The sequence below is a fragment of the Cyprinodon tularosa genome, unplaced genomic scaffold, assembly GCF_016077235.1.
Source record: "Cyprinodon tularosa strain WSP-4 unplaced genomic scaffold, ASM1607723v1 ctg662, whole genome shotgun sequence".
Classification (NCBI taxonomy): Eukaryota; Metazoa; Chordata; class Actinopteri; order Cyprinodontiformes; family Cyprinodontidae; genus Cyprinodon; species Cyprinodon tularosa.
Window position 1 is genome coordinate 93,210 of NW_024039410.1, and position 19,830 is coordinate 113,039.

At 37.9% G+C, this 19,830-nt stretch overlaps 1 protein-coding gene across 1 annotated transcript; it reads left to right on the top strand.

Annotated features, from left to right (window-relative positions):
- The first annotated feature begins 504 nt into the window (after window positions 1-504).
- mogat2 (monoacylglycerol O-acyltransferase 2) lies at window positions 505-16,870 on the top strand. Its single transcript, XM_038267127.1, has 7 exons — window positions 505-758; window positions 857-954; window positions 5,292-5,470; window positions 14,332-14,536; window positions 14,683-14,857; window positions 15,080-15,279; window positions 16,324-16,870. The coding sequence occupies exons 1-7, from the start codon at window positions 748-750 to the stop codon at window positions 16,476-16,478; spliced, it is 1,023 nt and encodes a 340-aa protein (XP_038123055.1). The 5' UTR covers window positions 505-747; the 3' UTR covers window positions 16,479-16,870.
- Window positions 16,871-19,830: the final 2,960 nt, after the last annotated feature.

Here is a 19,830-nt window from a genome sequence, read left to right on the forward strand (position 1 = left end):
CCTGTGGAGCTGCCGCCAGAAATAAGCCACCCGGGCATCCACCTCCAAACACCAAGCAACACCACTGCCCCGGTGAGCCCCAGCGTCAGCCAGAGGAGGGGGGGCAGGACGGGGGGAATGGGCTCCGCACTTAGTTGAGACTTGAGATGTTCTTGGGAGAGCGAACAGTTCAAACCCCAACCTGACAAGTGAAAAATGAAATAAAAATAAAGAAAAAAATATACACAGTCTCAATCATGGTATTCTATTCTTTTCTAAATCTGTGGATCAATTAATTATCTGAGAAATGACCAAGAGAAAAACGACCACATCCATCAACTTTAATGGCCCCCTTCACTCATCTCATCTAACAAATGTTTCTCTTTTCTCATTTCACCTCCTATCAGGCCTGTAGCAACATTTAAGACGTTTTTTTCAGTGCTGATAGCATCATAGTGTGATAAGAAATGTGCCAGCCCTCTGCTAATGACCTTTATCACTGTGTTACAGTGAGAAACTCTTGCGTTGTGGCTCAATCAGCTGGGCTGCATTTACAATCATAAAGAGCAACGTTTCGCATGATCTGACACAATCCTTTAACGTCTCTGCAGGGAGTTAATGGTGGTATAATCAGAATTTCACATCCATTCATTGCTCTGCATCCGAGCATTCGCTGCCCCTCTGGGTGAAAGGTCAGATGTAGCTGCTAAGTTCTGAGAAATCAAACAGCCTATTGAGTCAAGATAAGCCAACAGTCCACAGGAGAGGATGGTAGAAAGGTAAGAAAAGCAAACCTTTATAGACTTTGGACTTTCCTTCCATTTGCTGTCTTTCTTAGTCTCTTCAGCAGCGTAACGGTTTGCCTTTCCACTCACAGAAAAATGAAAATCGATTTTGCGCCTGTGAACGTGCCCCTCCACAGGAGGCTGCAGACTGCCGCCGTGGCACAGTGGGTCTTCTGCTTCCTGGGTCTGGGTGAGTGTTGGTGTTGACGTGTTGGAACGGTGGATCAGCTCCTGATATTATCACAAATGTCAATTTGAGTGTGCATGACAATGTCAATTGATCTGGATCATAAAAAGAGTGTTAGGTATGTGGAGGGGAGATCAGCCAGCGTTTATTAAGTCAGCACGACTCTGACATAAACCTGATGCCCGGAATTATAATGAATGTTTTGATCAAAGTGTCTGAATCAGTTTGCCTCATTTCATCTATGATTGCAGCCTTCAGTAAGAACTTCAATTCAATTTCTGAAACTGACTTTTAGCTTTGGTCTTGCATTCATTAAGGGTGATGAAAGGAGGTGGGTGGGTGGGGGGTTAACTTGGTCTGCAGCAATCTGTAGCCTGTTAATGAAACACAACAATAAAGACAATAAAGATAAACTCTGTGCAAGTGGAGCAGGAGCCTGGCTTTAAGTCAGATCTGTTCCCAGAGCATGTTGGACTCTGGCAAGGCTGCCCTCTGTCACCGCTCCTGTTCATAACCTTTATGGACAGCATCTCTGGGCCCAGCCAATGGCTATAAGGGTCTGGTGGGAGGACCAGTGGATCTCGTCTCTGCTTTCTGCAGATGACCTGGTTCTTCTGGCTCCCTCCTGCCAGGACCTCGGTTTGCAGCGAAGTGTAATGAGAATCATCTCTTCCAAGTCCATGATTCTCAACCGGAAAAAGGTGACAGTCCCCTCCAGGTTGGAGGAGAGTTCCTTCCTCAAGTGGAGGAGTTCAGGTATCTTGGGTTCCTGTTCAGATTTAGGGGAGAATGGTCTGTTGTGGTGAAGTCAGAGCTGAGCAGAGAGGCAAAGCTCTTGGTTTACCGGTGGGTCTACCTTCCTACCCTTAGTCTTAGGTGATTAAATATGGATCACGGCCGAAAGCACAAGATCATGGATACAAGCAGGAAAAGCTGGGCTCTCTCTTAGAGATAGGATGAGGAGCTCAGGAGTCAGCTCAGATATCTTTTTTGGATAGCCCCTGGATGCCTCCCTCTGAAGTGTTCCAGGCCCGTCCCACCGGGAGGAGGCCCAGGGGACGACCCAGGACAACATGGAGGGACTCTGTCTCTCACCTGGCCTGGGAGCGCCTCGGGGAGTCTGCGGAGACTGAAGTCTGGAGTCCGCCGCCACGACCCAGTCCCCCGATGACGGACAACATTTGTTTGAAATCAAATTTTTGCCTTAATTTACCCATTAAAAGGGTATCAACAAATTTGCATCTTAATGCTAGAAAACAGAGATTCTTTACATGAATGTATGCTACATCAAAATGATTTGCTTCAACTAAACAGTAGAATTCCAACACTGCAACAACTGATCTGAAAATAGGTTTCATTTTCTTAAAATTAACGCATTTGTTTTTAATTTAAGCAGGGGAATATGATGATCTGCCTGAAGAATGAGTATTTCTACCCGTAGAATAATATATTTAATTTAATTCAGTTTATTTATCTAGCACTAATTCACAACACGTCACCTGAAGGCACTTTTCAACCAGATCATAGCATTCAAAAGCTTTCTAGCTAACCAGTTGATTGCATCGACTCATTTTCTCTAAGGCAATCCCTCACACTAAGCATGCTTGTAGCGACAGTGGAGAGGAAAGACTCAACAGGAAGAAACCTCCAGCAGAACCGGGCTCAGTGTGAGCGGCCATCTGCAGAGGCCGACTGGGGTTCAAATTTAGATATTATGTACTTGAAATAATATAATGGGGTTGTTTTTTTTTTCTTTTGCTAACATAAATAATCATGTCTTACTTACCTGCTCAAATTAAGAGAAGACAGTGTTTAGTTTTCTGTGGGAATTCACTTTTTTGATGAAGTAAATGTAAATATTTCTATATTTAACTCATTCCTGACAGCCAAATATGACTTCAGTATCCTGTAAAATATATACACTTGTTTGAAAAAAGTAAAAATTTAAAAAAAGTTACAGTAATGATGTTACAACAACAAGCAGCTGGTTTTATCAGGATTTTATGTGACAGACCAGCATAGATGTAAACGTATTGGGGTGTAGATACAAAAAAAATAAATAATAAAAACAGTCAGTAGGCCTGAATTGGAACCTGTTCTAAACCAGACTGCATCAGGTTTGTGGGAAAATCAACAAAACATAACAAAATGCTATTGTTTTGTTATTTTTCTAGTTACACCAAGTTTTATATGAAATTTGATTTGTTCAAATCTTTTAGAGATGAATGGTTTCATGTTTCTGATGTATGTGTAACACTAGGGCTTGACTGACTGCTACATGAGCTCAGAAGTAGATTCGGCTACAGAGTCAAGGGGTGTGAATAAGCACAACGAAAAAATTATGATTAATAGTTGTATATTTATTGCTCTAATAGAAAGATTATACATGTTAATGAGCTATATTATATGATTTAAATGGATATGAATTGATATAATATACACACACAAATTAGATGATCAATATAATTTCAAAGGAAAGGAAAAAAAAAAAAAAAATATATATATATATATATATATATATATATATATATATATATATATATATATATATATATATTCCAACAGAATAATTCAAAAGGGGGAAAAAAAACAAAGACCAAAAAAAATTGAAACACTTCAGTTAGTTACAGTTCATGACTTGAGGTCCATTGGGAAATCAAATACAGAGGATCCGGGTTTGAACAAAACTTTTTCCTACCACACTGTATAGGTGGTTTTCTGGTAGCTCGCCATCCAATGGACAGTCAAAGGAACAACACACAAAAAAAAAAAAAAACTTGACCGAAGAGTAGATGATTTGGGAGAGGATACAGGGAATGTCCACCAGGTTATGACTTATAAATCGAGTTGAAGAAACGAAAGTGATTTATGGTGAAGGCATCAGAGTAAATTAAGCAGCGGTGGAGTGTCAAGGCGGGTTTTTTTTCAAAAACAGAGAAGCCACAGCGATGAGCAGCAGGGAGCAGCGTTGACTGTAGCATCTGTGGAGCAATCTGTTCGGGTCACGGATCCGCCCCCTTTTTAAAGGGACAGGGCACACTACTATCAGATTGAACCCGGAAGTAGGGCCTTATGTGCTGTGGGTTACATATGCTGTTAAAACTGATTTGAATGGCTGCTTATAGCCTCCAGATTTGGGCCATTATGATGTATCCTGCAGTAAAGAGAGACCGGAGAGAAAAGCCTCTTTCTTAAGGAGTTTATTTTGTTCCAGTCATATCATAATTCGAAATAAATGGCATTCAGAAATAAAACTTTGAAAAACTTTTCAATAAAGAAAGAGTCATTGAGAGTAACTTGCCTGTTTTATCCTGATTTTTGATTTTTATTTCTTTAGTTTTTTTATTTTCTCTCAGATTGAGTTTTAGACATTGAATTTTTTAATAACTGTGTTTAATATGTAATATTCTCTTTACTTCTGGGAGAGGCTATCCTCTGGAGACAGGAGTGAAGAAGCATTTTTAGTAACACTTTATGTTACTAAAGAGTGTTGCTTGTATTGCTTAAAGTCAAGAGAATATAATAGCATTGCGCCGATCCCATTTTTTGGCCTCGATACCGATACCTGATACCTGGCTGTGCAGTATTGGCCAATATCATACCGATACCATCTGTTTGAAATTGATGTGTGTGTATATATGAAGAACTACGTCCTACTTGGATGTAAAATATTTGCCATCATGGCTTTGTCAAGCTGCTGCCTACCTTTGTGAAGCAGGAAAAAGACTAATACAAAGTGAATCCAGTAGAAATTTTTATTGCCTACTTGGAATGGGTGACAATAGTTGAATAAACTTTTGGCTCTCAAAATGGTATCAGTGCCCTATTTGGTGGTACTCACAGAGACTAATACCACTATTTTAGTGCTGGATTGGGGTCCTGCCCAATACTGGTATCGGTGCAACACTAGAATATCATTTGTAAAATTTCAAAAGAATGCAAAGTGTAAAACAGTCTACAAAACATACATATGAAAATATAAAATCTGCAAATAAAAATTTGATTGAAAAAAATTAAATACAATTTGGGAAAACTCTTAAAACCTTTTCTTTGACTTCGAAGTGTTTCAAATTCAAATGTCTGGCTTCCACTTCTGCAACACAATCACACAAAATAAATGTCTTTCTTTTTTGGCCATTTGTCTTTCTTTTTACTTTTTAGGAAGAAAGATAAACTTCCTCATTGCAGAAACCAGCTTTTGAATAAATGCTGTTTATGCAGATTATTTCATCCTCATATCACGACCTGAATTGTTTCATCAAGAGCAATGAGTGTTTCTACTGTAAGATGAGCTTCTTGTGTTGCAGTTTGCTCATCATGTCAATCTTGTTCCTCTTCAGCACCTACCTGCATTTTGCTGTTCTTCTACCTTCTCTTCACTCGCTTCTGGCTGATCAGCGTGCTCTACGCCGTCTGGTGGTACTATGACTACGACACCCCGGCACGCGGAGGCCGCAGGGCGCCATTTCTGTGCGGCCTTAAACTCTGGAAGCACATGCGGGATTATTTTCCCATTAAGGTGAGAGAAAGTATGTTGTATGTTATTCTTAACAGCTGGTTTCTGTGTGTGACATTTATTTTTATATTCCTGATGTAGAGCAGTTGCTTTTCCAACCTTTTTTGACTTGTTTACCCTTTTTGGGCATTTTGTCTTACAAAGAATCCCCCCTCTCAGTCTAAAGTATTGATTGTCTGAAAGTGAAATGTACAATAACTGATAAAATAAAATTTTTTTTACTTAATCTTTTATTTTAGCATTTAATTCTTTCCATCCCAAAAAAAAAAAAATCAATAATACATTGATTGCAAGTTAGTAATGAAACAGAACTGATGTTTTCCAAAGTAGTTTATCTGATTAGGACAGTTCCTCTGTCCGGATATACAGTTATAATCTTCATTCTCAATGTGTCATGAAGCGGTGTTTGTTAGGAGGACCCAAATGCAGAGACCAGTAGGCAGAGGTGAATTAAAGTCCGTTTATCCAGGTTCACAGATCCAGGGGCAGGAATCAGAGTCCAACTGAAAATAACAAACGTACCAGAACCAAGGAGACATCGGGGGAAAACCAAAACTCAAGGAGCCTGGGAGAGACGAGACTAGGCAGGCAGATGATAGACCCGGATCCAGCAAACAGGAACTGAAGAGGGAGGGCTTTTAAAGGGGACAGAGACAGAGCTAACGAGGGAATTGAAAACAGGTGCAGGCAGAACAGAAAAACAGAGCGAGGGAGGACACAAGAGGGCAGCAGAGGACAACAAATGGAAAACCAAGAAAAACAGGAACAAACAGACCAAGACTCTGACAGAATGTGGCAAAGATTTAGGAATAAAATGAGAGTGGCGTCCTTCAGCTAAGAACAATGGGTAATATTTTGATATGGCTGAAGCCACGGATGTCTCCTCATTTGCTAAAGTGTATGATGTAATGAGGTAATGATGTGATGATGTAGCAGACTGGAGATGTATAAAATGCCTTTTTAATTGTTAATCCTGAGAAGTGAGCCCAGAGGTGAGCAGCTGCCTTTCTCTAAAGAGCAAAGCAAAATTACAATTTATATCAGAATCTGTTGTCATGTCACCTGGTTGTTTAATACATAAGTTATGATGTCAGGGTTTGGTTGTGGTTTAGAGCCTCGGTCCCCAACCTCGGTCCCCGAGGCCCGCTATCCTGCAGGTTTTAGAGGTTTCCTTGCTCCCGCACAGCTAAGCTGTCGAGCATACAGTATGCCTAATGGCCGGTCCATTCCTGTGCGTCGTGTGAATTTGACTCGCTTTTTTTTTTACAAAATTAAAATTGTTTCTGCAGCATTTATGTTCAATTTAAGCTAAAATGATTAATCTATGTGTGTTTGAGTCAGAATTTGACACCAGTTGTTATGATGAACATTATGACAGTGACAGCAACAATAATCATTTGTTAGCAACTGATTTTCTATTTTTCTGTTTAAATTTCCCCCTTTAATGGTTTCTTTTCTTTTTCCCCACTCTATAATGAAGTAAAGTATATGCTCCTTTAATCATTTCCCATCATTATAAGCCGGTAACAGGCAACGCATGTTGGCTTTACTCAGATTTCTGTAGTTTTTACAGAGGCAGAGAGTTTCTGGTGATCATTGTCATAAAAGTTGGAATAACTGAAGCCTTGCAGGGAAAGGGAAATACTGTGCAGAAGGAGTTACATTCCAAACACGTTATATAAAAAGAAAACAATGAAAAATAAAACTGACTTCATGGTAAGAACAAATTTGATGCATTATGTCACCAGATGCATTTAAGCAAGCAGGTTTTAGAACCATGCATCTCCCAAATGTCTTTGCCAGCTTATTGTGTCCCTCTGCTGGTCATACTGGGCTACTGCACCTACAGGAATACATGAAAGAAAAACACTGGCTTTTATGATCCACCTGCTGTTTCATGTGCTATTTTAAACCAGTTGTACATGTTTCTAAAAAAAAAGTTAGAAAATTAAAAAAAGTTTCCCAAATTTAAATTACAGCTTTATGTTGAGCCTCCTGAGCCTTTAACAGATTCTGCCACATTGCAGGGAAGTTTTTCTGGTTTATTTCAAAAAGGCTGCCTGATGAGAACCAGTATAAGAAAATAACAATAGTTCAGCAGCCTGTTCACATCATGTGTGCGATTAGCTGTAGCATCAGTTATTTACTTTGAAGGGAATGCCTTATATCCATAAGGTGATGAAAACTGAAGCAAGAATCCTGAGGGAAAATATTATGGAGGGAATTTTGTTCCAATAATTTTGCAAGCAAATGGAAATGGAAATATGAAAAAACTTCTTAATAAAAAAATTGCTTTTGGGAGTAAATTTTCAGACGGTACTTTCTCTACTTTTGTTCCACTTTATTTCAGATTTTATTTCTTTTATTTTATCTTTTTTTTTTTTTTTTACAGATTTTTTAAATGTCTTTTTTGAATTCAGTTTCATAAACAGAATTCCTTGCAAAATGAGTTTTACAGAAAACTTTCTCTTCTTCAAACCAGATATAATCGCTCTTGACCAATAAAAATATTGTGATGTTTATGCAGACCAATAGAAATGCGTCTTTCCTCCTCAATCCAGAGGAAAGCCCGCCCTCTGAAGTGAAGAAAATATGATCTTTAAAACGCAATTTGAAATTAAATAAAAAAGAGAATTCCAAAAAAATAAAAGAAAAAATTGAAAAGAGAAAAAAAGAAAAAGAGAGAAAATATGAAAAAGCGAAATAGAAAAAAATAGAAAAGAAAATCAGAGAAAACTGATTTACTTTTAAAAACTTTTTTAGGTTTCAAAGTTTAATTTCTGGATGCATTTTGTCTTTCAAAATTCCATTTACAAAATGTGTTATTTGCCTACAATAATATTGGGAAAAAATTTACCCAGTAATGTTTAGTTTGCAAATCAAAAATGATGTTTGCATGAATTACTGTTCACAGATATCTTTCAACACATAAATTCTAATGAACGTGCTTATATGAAGCAAGGCCATAAAACTAAGTAAACACATATGATTTTTCAACAGCAAATTCAAATGCTCTGTTTTTATTTCACAGAATTCACAGAAGCTGAGCTTATTCAGAAGAAATTAAATGTCTGTTATCAACCAACTATATCCCCTTATTGGGAAAATAAACAACATATTTTACTGGATGCTAGATAAATATCACAAAAAAAAAAAAAAAAAAACACCCAAGCAGACACCCAATCTTCACAAAGCTGTATACAAGGAGCACATTTTAAGTATTGATAAAATAAGGATACAAATATTTCTACCATTTCAATACAGAATCAGATAAATACCTGACTATCTGCTGAAATAGTAAAATTATTCATCATTTAAAATCCTGATTTTGTATTAAGAACACATGAGAAGTTCTATCAAACATTTACAGCATTTCTCCGTATCAAGCTGTCACCAACTGTCTCCTATAAGAGCTCTGCTGGGCACGACTACCAAATGAAAGTTTGAACTTTAAAACTTTTAAAATGGGAGAAGAAAATAAACCTTCACCACTTTTTATCCATTCAGTTCATAGAGAATCATGTCCTACATCATCTGACTACATGGCACATTATCTTCTACAAAGAGCCCATGCATTGGTAAAGACTCCCAGGGAGCCTAATTAGTTTCATGGTGTGCCTGGACCCACCGTGTCTAATTACACCCTTACTGGTTCTCTGGATGTAGGTTCACACTTTAAAAATGAAATAAATTCAGACAAGACGGTGACGCAGATTTATACGCACTTAAGCAATACATATTTCACATCGAAGTATAATGAAAGATGCTGACTGCAGCCAGAGGCCTTCTTTATTAAACATTGGGGCAAAAGGTCCAGTACCATTACGCTTATACTGATAGGAAGTAACTTTGTTATATCTAAGTAAGAAAAGTTAATAGTTCATGAAAAACTGTTTTTAATGCTTAGATCTCTGGAGGTTGTCATGTTTTTTGTTTTGTTTTTTGTTTTTTTTTCACCTTTGCTCATGGATTTTACCACTAAAAATTTTCTTTTGTATGAAAATATTCATTTCAGGGAAAAATGTTTGTCCTCACATGATGTGTTTTTGCTTTTTGTGGTACTTAACAAAAAGCCGTCTAAGCCTTTAGCACATTGCAGTTTGCTAAATTAAGTACAGAAGTTTTATATCACTTTTCAGATTTTATATAATTCAAATTTTACCAAGAAGTTTGTGTCTGATAGGAAATCAAGCAGTCTTCTCCAAAAAGATTATTGAAAAAATTTTGTATGTATTTATATATATACATATATATATACATGCATTAAATATATATATTTTTAACATGGTCAAATCTGGGACTGGTGACCTGTCCAGGGTGTACCCCGCCTCTCGCCCATTGACTGCTGGAGATAGGCACCAGCACCCCTCGCGACCCCACTTGGGAAAAGCGTGTAAAGAAAATGGATGGATGGATGGATGGATGGATGGTCAAATCTGCATGACAAACTTCCAATGAGTTTAAATAAGTTTTTTTTTTTACATCACAGGAGTCTAACCCTTCCACTAATTGCTGACCATCCACTGGTTTCTTTCAGTGGTGTTGAAAAGCCTCAGTCTCAATCCTCCCCACGTATATTTCATTTTAAATTTAAGTTCTTGCTCCTTCTGAGTTGCCAGTAAGAGGAGACCAGTTGGTAGCAACGAAGAGACGGTGCACAGCAGCTTTGGCTGTTTCTTGAAGAAAACATGTTGAATTTGACTGTAAGACCTATAAATGCTGTGGGTTTATTTTATTGTTGTCTTATATTTTTGCTTAAGCCATGCTTAGATCAAACAAATTCATTAAACTAATTGTAGTTTTTGAAAAGAAAAAAAAACACCTTTAAAATAGATAATAAACTTTCCAATCAGTCCACAGCTAAATAAATATAAATGTTTGTTATTGGTCTAATGTAATATTCTTATCATTAAAGTGATGTTTGTATCAGTCTGTAGATAACTGGTTTATAGAAAACATTGTACTTGGTGAGTTGAGTTATTTAAATATCAATTTTTTTTTCAATTATATTTGTCATGATCTTGGCTCTGATGAATGGCTTGATTAGTCATTTCTTTCACCTGCCTAGTTCCCCCCAGTTTCTCATTATCGTTCAGCTGATCCACCTTCTCCTGCCTATATTTAACCTGCCTTCTTCCAGTCATCAGTGCCAGATTATTCGAGCCCTTGGTGAGAGTTTTAGAACATATCTAGTTGTTTCTGATTACCTGATCCTGACCTATTCTGCCTCTGAGCCTGTGTGTTCCAGTTCTGATCTGTTTGCCTCACCTGTCTTCGGACTCCTGCTGGATTCAGCCTGGTTACCGACCTTGGAAGTGCTTTCTTAGGCTGGTCATGAGCACCTAGCTGATGACAATATTTTGATTTATTGAATATGGCTTTGTCTATGTAAAAACCTTTGCAAATCTTGAATCAACTCTATTTTGGACAATTTTTTCTTTTTTTACCACTATAAACAAAACTTTGTTTAAACTTTTGAGCCACTTCTCTACTGCTTTACAACGAAACAAACCTTTAACAAAGGGCTACAGAAATGATTTACAAATCAATGATGTAAGCTTTCACACTCAGCACGTGTCTTATTTCAAATTACTTTTATATTTAACAAAAAAATATAATGATTTAAGTATTACATACTTCAAACTAATATTCTTGAAATTTGATGGCAAGTATTTGATACCGCTCAAAATCCCCCTTTTCTGGTGTAGATCTGAATATCCCAGGTTTTTAGGGAAATGTTATGATCTAAAATCGCCTGCTAAGAAGACCATTTATTTTTAGTCTTATCAGAGTTGCTGACAAATGTCACCATCTGTCTAATAAGATTTAAGTCAAAGATAATTTAACAGAGAAAGTTCTGTTAGTGTTCTTCATCTGGAACAATCTAGAAAGGGCACAGTTCAGTAAAATGAATACATTCAAAGATAGTCGCTATTAACAGAAAACCTGTGACTTTTAGCAAATAATATAAAAGTGTTTCGTTTGATCTACTGTGAACGATTATTTTAGCAGATATTTTCAATTTAAACAGATTGAGCACAAGACACCATGTTTTTATTAAACCATGCTTAGTGAATCAGACTCAGGTCAGTTTCCTTAACAGTCACCAAAACTGCTCATGAACGAGAAAATCAACCAAACAGATCAGAGCAGAGAATGTGCATACACTGACTTATTTTAGCAACAGTGCAATGACCAATCCTTTATGAAGCAACCCTAATATCTGCTGGGGTAAAGGGTAAATGTGACAGAGTGCACAGCAACTGAAGCAGCAATACTGTAAGTCAGTTGCATCATGAAAATGTGATTCACACATTGGGCTGCAGAGAAAAAAACTGCTCTGACTAGTCTTTTAAGCTTTTTATTTAATGTAGAGAGAATGAAGGAGAACTTTAAATGGGTTTAAAACAGGAGTTACACAATATACCATTCAAATATGGGGAAAAAATAGATCAAATATTAACAACTTTCCAGGTTTTTCCAGGAAAAAATTTGATCATCCAAATCTCAGTAACTAAGCAGACCAAATGAGTAGATTCCTAAAATCATCTTTAATCCAAGCTGTGTGGGAATAGACCTCTGCACAAAACCTACAGATTACTAAACAGAAACGATTAAATATTTTCTCACAGAAAATTAAAGAAAAAAGAGAAATATAGAGATTTACTGAAAAACAAATCCTCACTCTTTTTTATGTAATATGTATTCTCATTTTATGATGTTTAAGACTGATGATCTCAATTTAAACTCTACAGAATCTTAAAATTCACAGTTCACCTATCTATCTATCTATCTATCTATCTATCTATCTATCTATCTATCTATCTATCTATCTATCTATCTATCTATCTATCTATCTATCTATCTATCTATCTATCTATCTATCTATCTATCTATCTATCTATCTATCTATCTATCTATCTATATCCTAAATGTAATCACAAAGGGATGATAGTGCACTTTTTTTGACTGTTCTGTTTACACAAACAGTGGAGCTCACAGAGGGTCAGATGGATCCAAGCTGAAATGTTTAGGCACATGTTTGGTCTGCAGCCAAGTAAACCTCAGCAGTCCAAACATTGTTTAGAAAGTTTTATATCCAATGGTTTGAATAAAACTATATCTGCTGCCATTTTATATGGTTTTCAATCTAGACCTGGAATTGGTCAGTCAGTTGTTTTAAGAAAAATAAAGAGTGGAAAAGAAAAGTAACATTCTTCAAGGTTAGCATGGCCTGATTGCTTGAAGGTTTTATTTTTTGTTATGATCCGTGCAGAGCTTTGTTCCTTACGACTTTTTAAGCCACGCTAGCACGGTTCCTCGCCTCCTAGTGAGGATCTACAGTACTACTGCTCTGTAGATGTAAACAAGCAAATCAACATGGATATGACCGTAACATTCAGGAAGTATCCGGAGAAAATGGCGAAGAAGGCAGCCTTTGGTGAATTTACTTGACAGACTCAGCTTTTGTGAAGTGGACACGACAAATAATAGTCTGATCAGGGCTTACAGACACAGGAAGCAACAACGGATGTTGAGGCCCATCACTCTGCCAAGCAGAATCATCACTGGAAATTGTGTGGCACGGTAGGGAGGCTAGGATTTTTATGAATGTCTGAAATTTCCTGATTATGGAGGCTTACTGTAAGAAGATGGTGCGGTCAGCTCATGCGCTCTTTGTTATCAGAGAACCAAACCAGAACTGAACCACACCAAGCCCTACTGACGATCGATAGTTCAACAGTAGGGCTTATAGCGTGGTTCGATTGAGTCTGGCACGGTCTGGTTCATTTGTGGGTGTTACTTACACTCAACAGTTATATCCATTGCCATGCTCAGACCGATCTCGGCACGGTTTCAAAAGGGTAGTATAAATGGGACTTTAGAGGTGTCTGATGAAGTACGGGTCAGTAGGCTGGAACAACAGGATTTTGGGGAAATTGGTGCCTATTGGCACTTCTTGTCGGGACTTAGAACGTTGGACCCAGAATTCAGGCAGACAGACTGAAGTGATTTATAAAAAGTTCTTATGAAGTGTTCTGAAATCTGCATCTCATCAGCAAAGACTAGATGGCTGGCATCTCTTTAGGGGGAGAAACACAGGTTAGTGACCCAAAAACTCTTATGGATGATGATAACGAGCATGTTAGTCACTAACCTGGTTTTTAAATTCAGTACGAGCCCAGAGAAAGGAGTGGAATCCAGCCGGATGATGTCCAGCCACCCTGAGAGTTCCAGGCGTTGAAGCCAAAGGTGCTGCAGAGCAGACCGAAAAGCAGTAGCCAGGAGACGAGGAAGAACATAAGAATCGGGATGAAGAATCCAAAGCTGATGTCAATGAGTAAGCAGAAGTCCTGGCCATAAGATCAGAGATCAGGAGAGGTACCAAAGGGGAATCCAAGCCAGGGTCAGGAGAAAGGTCCAAGGCCGTTATTATGCAGAATCTAATGGAAGTCTGAAGACAGGTCAGGCAAACAGATCAGAACAGGGGCAGGTAAAAGCAGTTCAGGAGCATAAACTAGTCAGGATCAGGCAATCAGAATAAATACACAGGGTACACTAGAGAACTCTCACACATGGCTCGAATAATCTGGCACTGATGGCTGGGACCAAGCAGTTTAAATAGCGGCTGGAAAAGGTGGATCTGATGAAATTTAATGAAAACTTGGTGGAGCTAGGCAAGGGGATGAAATAAACTAATAATCCAGTCATGAGTACCAAGATCATGACACTTCCAAATTTATCTTTTAATTTAATTTTGTAACAAAAGTCTTATTGTAGACTGCTGTGGCATTTAATGAAGTTAGTCACGCTGTAAAACATTTTTGTTAAAGGGGATTATTTTGGCAATGTTCTCTTTGCAGTTGGTGAAGACAGCTGACCTGGACCCCAGACACAATTACATCCTGGGCTTCCACCCTCACGGAGTGTTGGTAGCAGGAGCCTTCACCAACTTTTGCATCTACGCCACCGGCTTCCCGCAGCTTTTCCCAGGCATTACCAGCTACATGCTCATGCTGCCTTTGTGGTTCAGAGCCCCGTTCTTCAGAGAATACATCATGTGTGCTGGTGAGGGCCTGTAAAGTTTATATCTGATCAGAGTTTTCCTCCAACTGCCTCATCATGTCCCACTGATAGTTATTTTAGCAGAGATAAGCATGATGGTACTTTATCAGACTTGAAAAATAGTTGTTTTCCCTGTTCTAAACTTGCAGGTCTGATTCCATCGGACAAAGAGAGTGCTACTTATCCGCTCCGCATGAGGCGAGGTGGCAGTGCTGTTGTGATAGCTGTTGGCGGAGCCCCAGAGGCCCTTGATGCTCATCCTGGTACCTTCAATGTGCTCTTGGCAAATAAGAAAGGCTTCATCAAAATGGCGATTGAGAATGGGTGAGTGCAAAAAGCCCCGAGGTTTAAAAAAGAAAAAGTTTCCTGTGGCAGCTACAGTAATCCCATTATTTGAAAACAGAGGCTCACTTAAGATACTAGCATGGAACTTCCTGGAAAAGCTCTACTGAGATCCAATCAGAATAACATGCTATGTAAAACACAAGAGTTTCATTTCATTTTAAATGTTGTTAAACCAAGACGAATGTAATCAAAATGTTTCAGAGCTCACCTGGTGCCAGTTTTCTCCTTTGGTGAGAATGAAGTGTTTGACCAAGTGGAAAACCCCAGAGGGACCTGGCTTCGGTGGGTACAGGAAAAGCTGCAAAGCATCATGGGTATATCCCTGCCTCTGTTCCACGCTCGTGGCATTTTCCAGTACTCCTTTGGCCTGATGCCCTACAGACGACCTATCCATACAGTCGGTGAGTGAGGAGGGTTGGTCTCATGCTACTACAGGCTCTACCACATAAAGTAAAAATATTTATTATTTATACCCTTTAAATCTATTCCCAAGTTTCTCTCAGTTACAACAACAAAACTTATTGGAAATCATTCAAATTAACAAAACAACACAAATAGGAAAGTAACACATTTTTTTTAAAAGTCTTCTAAAAAAATCCAAATAAAGTCGGAAATCTAAAATCCTACAATAACCCAACCTTGCTTTAAACTCCCCCCAACCTATCCTTTAATGTTCTCGAACTGAATTGAACAAACCTCTGAGGCTAGAAACAGAACTGATTGATTTATTCTGAGATTGAACTGCTCTTAAAGGTGCATGGCCAGGTTCTACGCCTGTACAAATAACAACTATAATATTTTGATCCTGATGAAATAAGGTCTTATACACTAAACAGTCTTCTTAATGTGCTTAAATTGATGTTTTTGAGCATAAATGGAATTCCAGCACCGGGCCAATGATCAGAAACAATGCTTTTCAAGTCTTATTAATCTTGAAATCAAATAAAAAAAAAAGTGTTTCTGAAAAGCTTTACCAACTATAGCTTTAAGCTTTAATTAGTGGTTGACTTCTAAACGGAGCTGGATTTTTTTGAAGGTGGATATCATCGTAGAACGGTGCATAAATACAAAGTAAAGCCAGAAATTTAAGATTTGTTTTTCTTGTAAAAAAAAAAAGAAAACATCTCCCATCTATTGCTAAATAATTTGAATTGATCTATCACACCAAATGCTCAGGAATCCCTTTTCTTTAATGTAAATTAAGAAAAAAGATTAGGGTAATTAACACTTTTCCAAGTGTCTGTATGCCACATATTCACAGATGGGTCTTCAGAAAGAGCCCGACATACTGTAGCCCTGTGATGCTAGATGGCAAGCAGCCCTCATGCACGACACGTGCTTTAGATAAGCTGACCTCCCACAGCATCATGCAACACTGCAAACCGTGAAGCTGATACAGACCTGGCACTTAGCAGGCTGCCCTGCACCTTGTCATCTCTCTGCAGTGGGCCGGCCCATTAAGGTGGAGAAGAAGCGGAAGCCGACTGCCGAGGAACTCGATGCCCTCCACCAGCTGTATATGGATGAGCTCAGCAATTTGTTTGATGAGCACAAAGGCAAATATGGGATCGACAAGGATGTTCATCTGAATTTTGTCTGACCTTGACCCGGGAACGAGGGGAACTAAATGTCTTCAGTATTTATTTGTTAAGCTCCGATGCTGCAGGTTCATTTAGTTTTAACTTTTAATCTAAGTTAGTTCATTTGATTCTTATGGAACCATATGTTCGATATGGCTACAGTGTAAAAAAAAAAAAGGCTGCATTTTCTTTAATTTGAGTAAAACCATACATGTGGTAGGAAAGTATTTCATTAGGTTAAATGAAAGGTTAATAGTTTATGAGACACCAGATTACTCACAGTTAATTTTTTTCTAATATTTTACCAAATACAGTCTAAATATTTTTTTTTTTATTTTTTTTATATAAAAATTGTTAATTTGTTTTAATTTGATCCAGATGTATGGAGTCATTAAAGTACCTTGAACCTGAATTTTGTTGCAACTTATTTCTTTTTTTCGGCCAGTGGCTTTGCATCTTTTTTCCTTCTGTATATCCTGCCTGCTGGCCCCACTGTGGATGCAGACCTTGGCTTAATACTTCAAAGCAGTAATGACATCACAGCAGAGCGTCTGCTAACTGAATGGTGCTAGAAGTTAGGAAAAAAACAGGACGAGGATGCTGATGCTCCTGACGATCGGTTGCTTTCTGACGACTGAATGCTTCCTGATGCCCTAGCTGCGACGGCCTAGCCACCGCAAAAAGCTTGTTGTCTGCTCATTATCCTTAGCATGACTGAACCCACAGGTACAGCCCCACTCACTGTGTAACAATGTCGGGGGCTGCTCATTGGTTCAGTGGATAGCACTGTGGACTCGCAGCAAAAAGGTTTTGGGTTCAATTCCTGGCCTGCATGAAGTTTGCATGTTCTCTCTGTGAATGCGTGGGTTCTCTCCAGGTACTCCGGGTTCCTCCAACAGTCCAAAAACATGACTGTTAGGTTAATTGGCTTCTTTAAATTCTCTGTGAGTGTGTGTGTATTGTTCTTTGTCTCTGTTACCCTGTGATGAACTGGCGACCTACCGCCCATAGACAGCTGGAGATAGGCACCAACCCCCCCTCGTGACCCCAGCTGGGATAAAGCATGATAGAAAATGAAAGATGAGTCAAAGATAATATTTCAGCAATCTCTTACATGTCACAACCAAAAGACCAAAATAAATTGTATAATGACTTTTCAAGTAGATTACTCAGATTAAAAACTATTAAATTGAACTCAAACTGGATGAGATATATCCAGTTACATATTTTGCAACAATCCGAGGTATTGTGGGGTGACCGGAGGTTTTGGCCTATGCTCCTCCTGATCTCATGTCACTTCGTGTTTGAGACCTAGAGGAGACACGTTTGGCTCATCACTTGATTTCTCCACCAATCCCAGAAGAGGCCTCCCTTTTTAAATTTCAAGTTCCTGAGAGAAGAGTTTGCTGTCCTTTTGTTGATTCATGACATGGATGTTTCGCTCCTTCTTCTCCTCTTCACAGTTTAACCCCATAATTCAGAAAAATACTAGTTTCTTTTTTTCCGTGAATGCATTATTCCGTGTTTGATAGCTTTGAATTATTGTGTTTTTTGTTGTTTTGTTTTGTAGACTTTAAAAGAGCTACTGGAGTTGATTTGAGTTTTTGTTTGTACGCGTTTGGTTTGTTTGGCTTTGGTTGGTATTTGGTCAAATTTATTTTTTTTCTAAGGGATTTAAGTTATAGCTCTGATTTCAAGATGTAAATTAGTTTTAGTGGATTTTTGTTTTGCAAAATCATCATTTTGTGCACCGACACATCAGTCTGCAGGTGGGGAAACTAAACTAAGTGCAAAGGTTTGTATCACATCCATTTAGGAGGTCTCTGGATTAAACCATTTGGAAAAGGATAAAGAAACCGATGAGATGATAAAATGGATAAAACTTTTTTTTATAGGAATAAGCAAGTTCAGATAAACAAAGTGAAAATGCAAGATTAAGATTACTTAAAGAATTGCAGAGCTGTACTTTTCTGAAATCTGGGATCAGAGTTTGAATCCCAAAATTTACAAATCACTCCAACATGTAGCTGCATGAAAAATGCATGATTTAATTCAATCAAATCAAGTATCACAGAGAAAGCATGAGGTTTTTTTTTCAAAATTAGCAGAAACTGAGCAAAAAAATGAAAGAGAGAGTGAGGTAAGAGCACTATTTCCTCAGATCTGTGTGTCAACAGACTGTGGTTGGGTCTGGGACTTTGTGCAAGTACTGTTACTTTTTAAAACAGTCTAAATAAAAAATATGCTGCAACAATATATGAGAAAACATCCAAAAACAGCAATAACCTCTGATTATGCAAATCTTATAGTTAATGTGTGTCTTTTATCTTTTGAAAAATAATTTTCCTTCACATGCTCTGAACACAATTGGGTATTTTTTTTGGGATTTTTACAGTTTGTATATGATCTGCGCATAACTTCTAATGAAATCAAAATGGAAGAACATGTACCATCATTGCCTACTTAGTATTATGTGCTAAAGTTAAAAGTTTTGTAAAAAGATAATTGTTTTTCTAATAATTGTCTAATGATTCTTATATGTTTATTGTAAGAATAACCCTCTTTTTCATGATAAGTTGTGATTTCTTTTGCATAGATATATCTTTAACCATAGGCAGTCTAAGGTACACCTGTGCACTAATGGTGGTGTCTAATCATCCTTTTGGTATGGCACACCTGTCAGGTGGGATGGATTATCACAGCAAAGGAGAAGTGCTCACAATCACTGAGTTAGATTGGTTTGTGAACAATATTTGAGGGAAACGGTTATATTGTGTATGTGGAAAAAGTTTTAGATCTTTAAATTCATCTTACAAAAATGGGAGCAAAAACCAAAAGTGTTGCCATGCAAAATAACTTTTGTATTGGTTTTGGGGGGGCAGCTTGATGCGCAGATAATGAAAGAGCAGTTTAAGCTTCTTTGAGAAACATATTTTTGGAGAACATTCAGACAGAGACCTCCAAAAAACCTCCAAGAACTCCCTGAATCACAGATGACTCAATTTAAACTGTCTACTGACAGTTTCACAATAAGATTTGTGAGCTTTACCCAAATCGTTGAAAAGCCCTTGAGATAACCTCTCACCTCTAACTCTCACTGTGACTGCTGTATCTGCAGAGCAGAGCTTTTAAGAGCATGAAATAATAATTAAAGAAACAATTTTAGATCTTACATGGCAGAAGGAGGACTGGGTAGACTGGGAATAATTAGTTTTAATAATGTTGACCATCAGATTCTCTCACAGTGATGTCATAAATCAATGTGTTGTCAGAAAGCAGAGGTTTTACTCAACTAGTGGAGTAATGAGGAACAGAGTAATATGAGATAAAATCTGTGGGTAAAAGGAAGTTTATATTTTAAGCAACACTTTT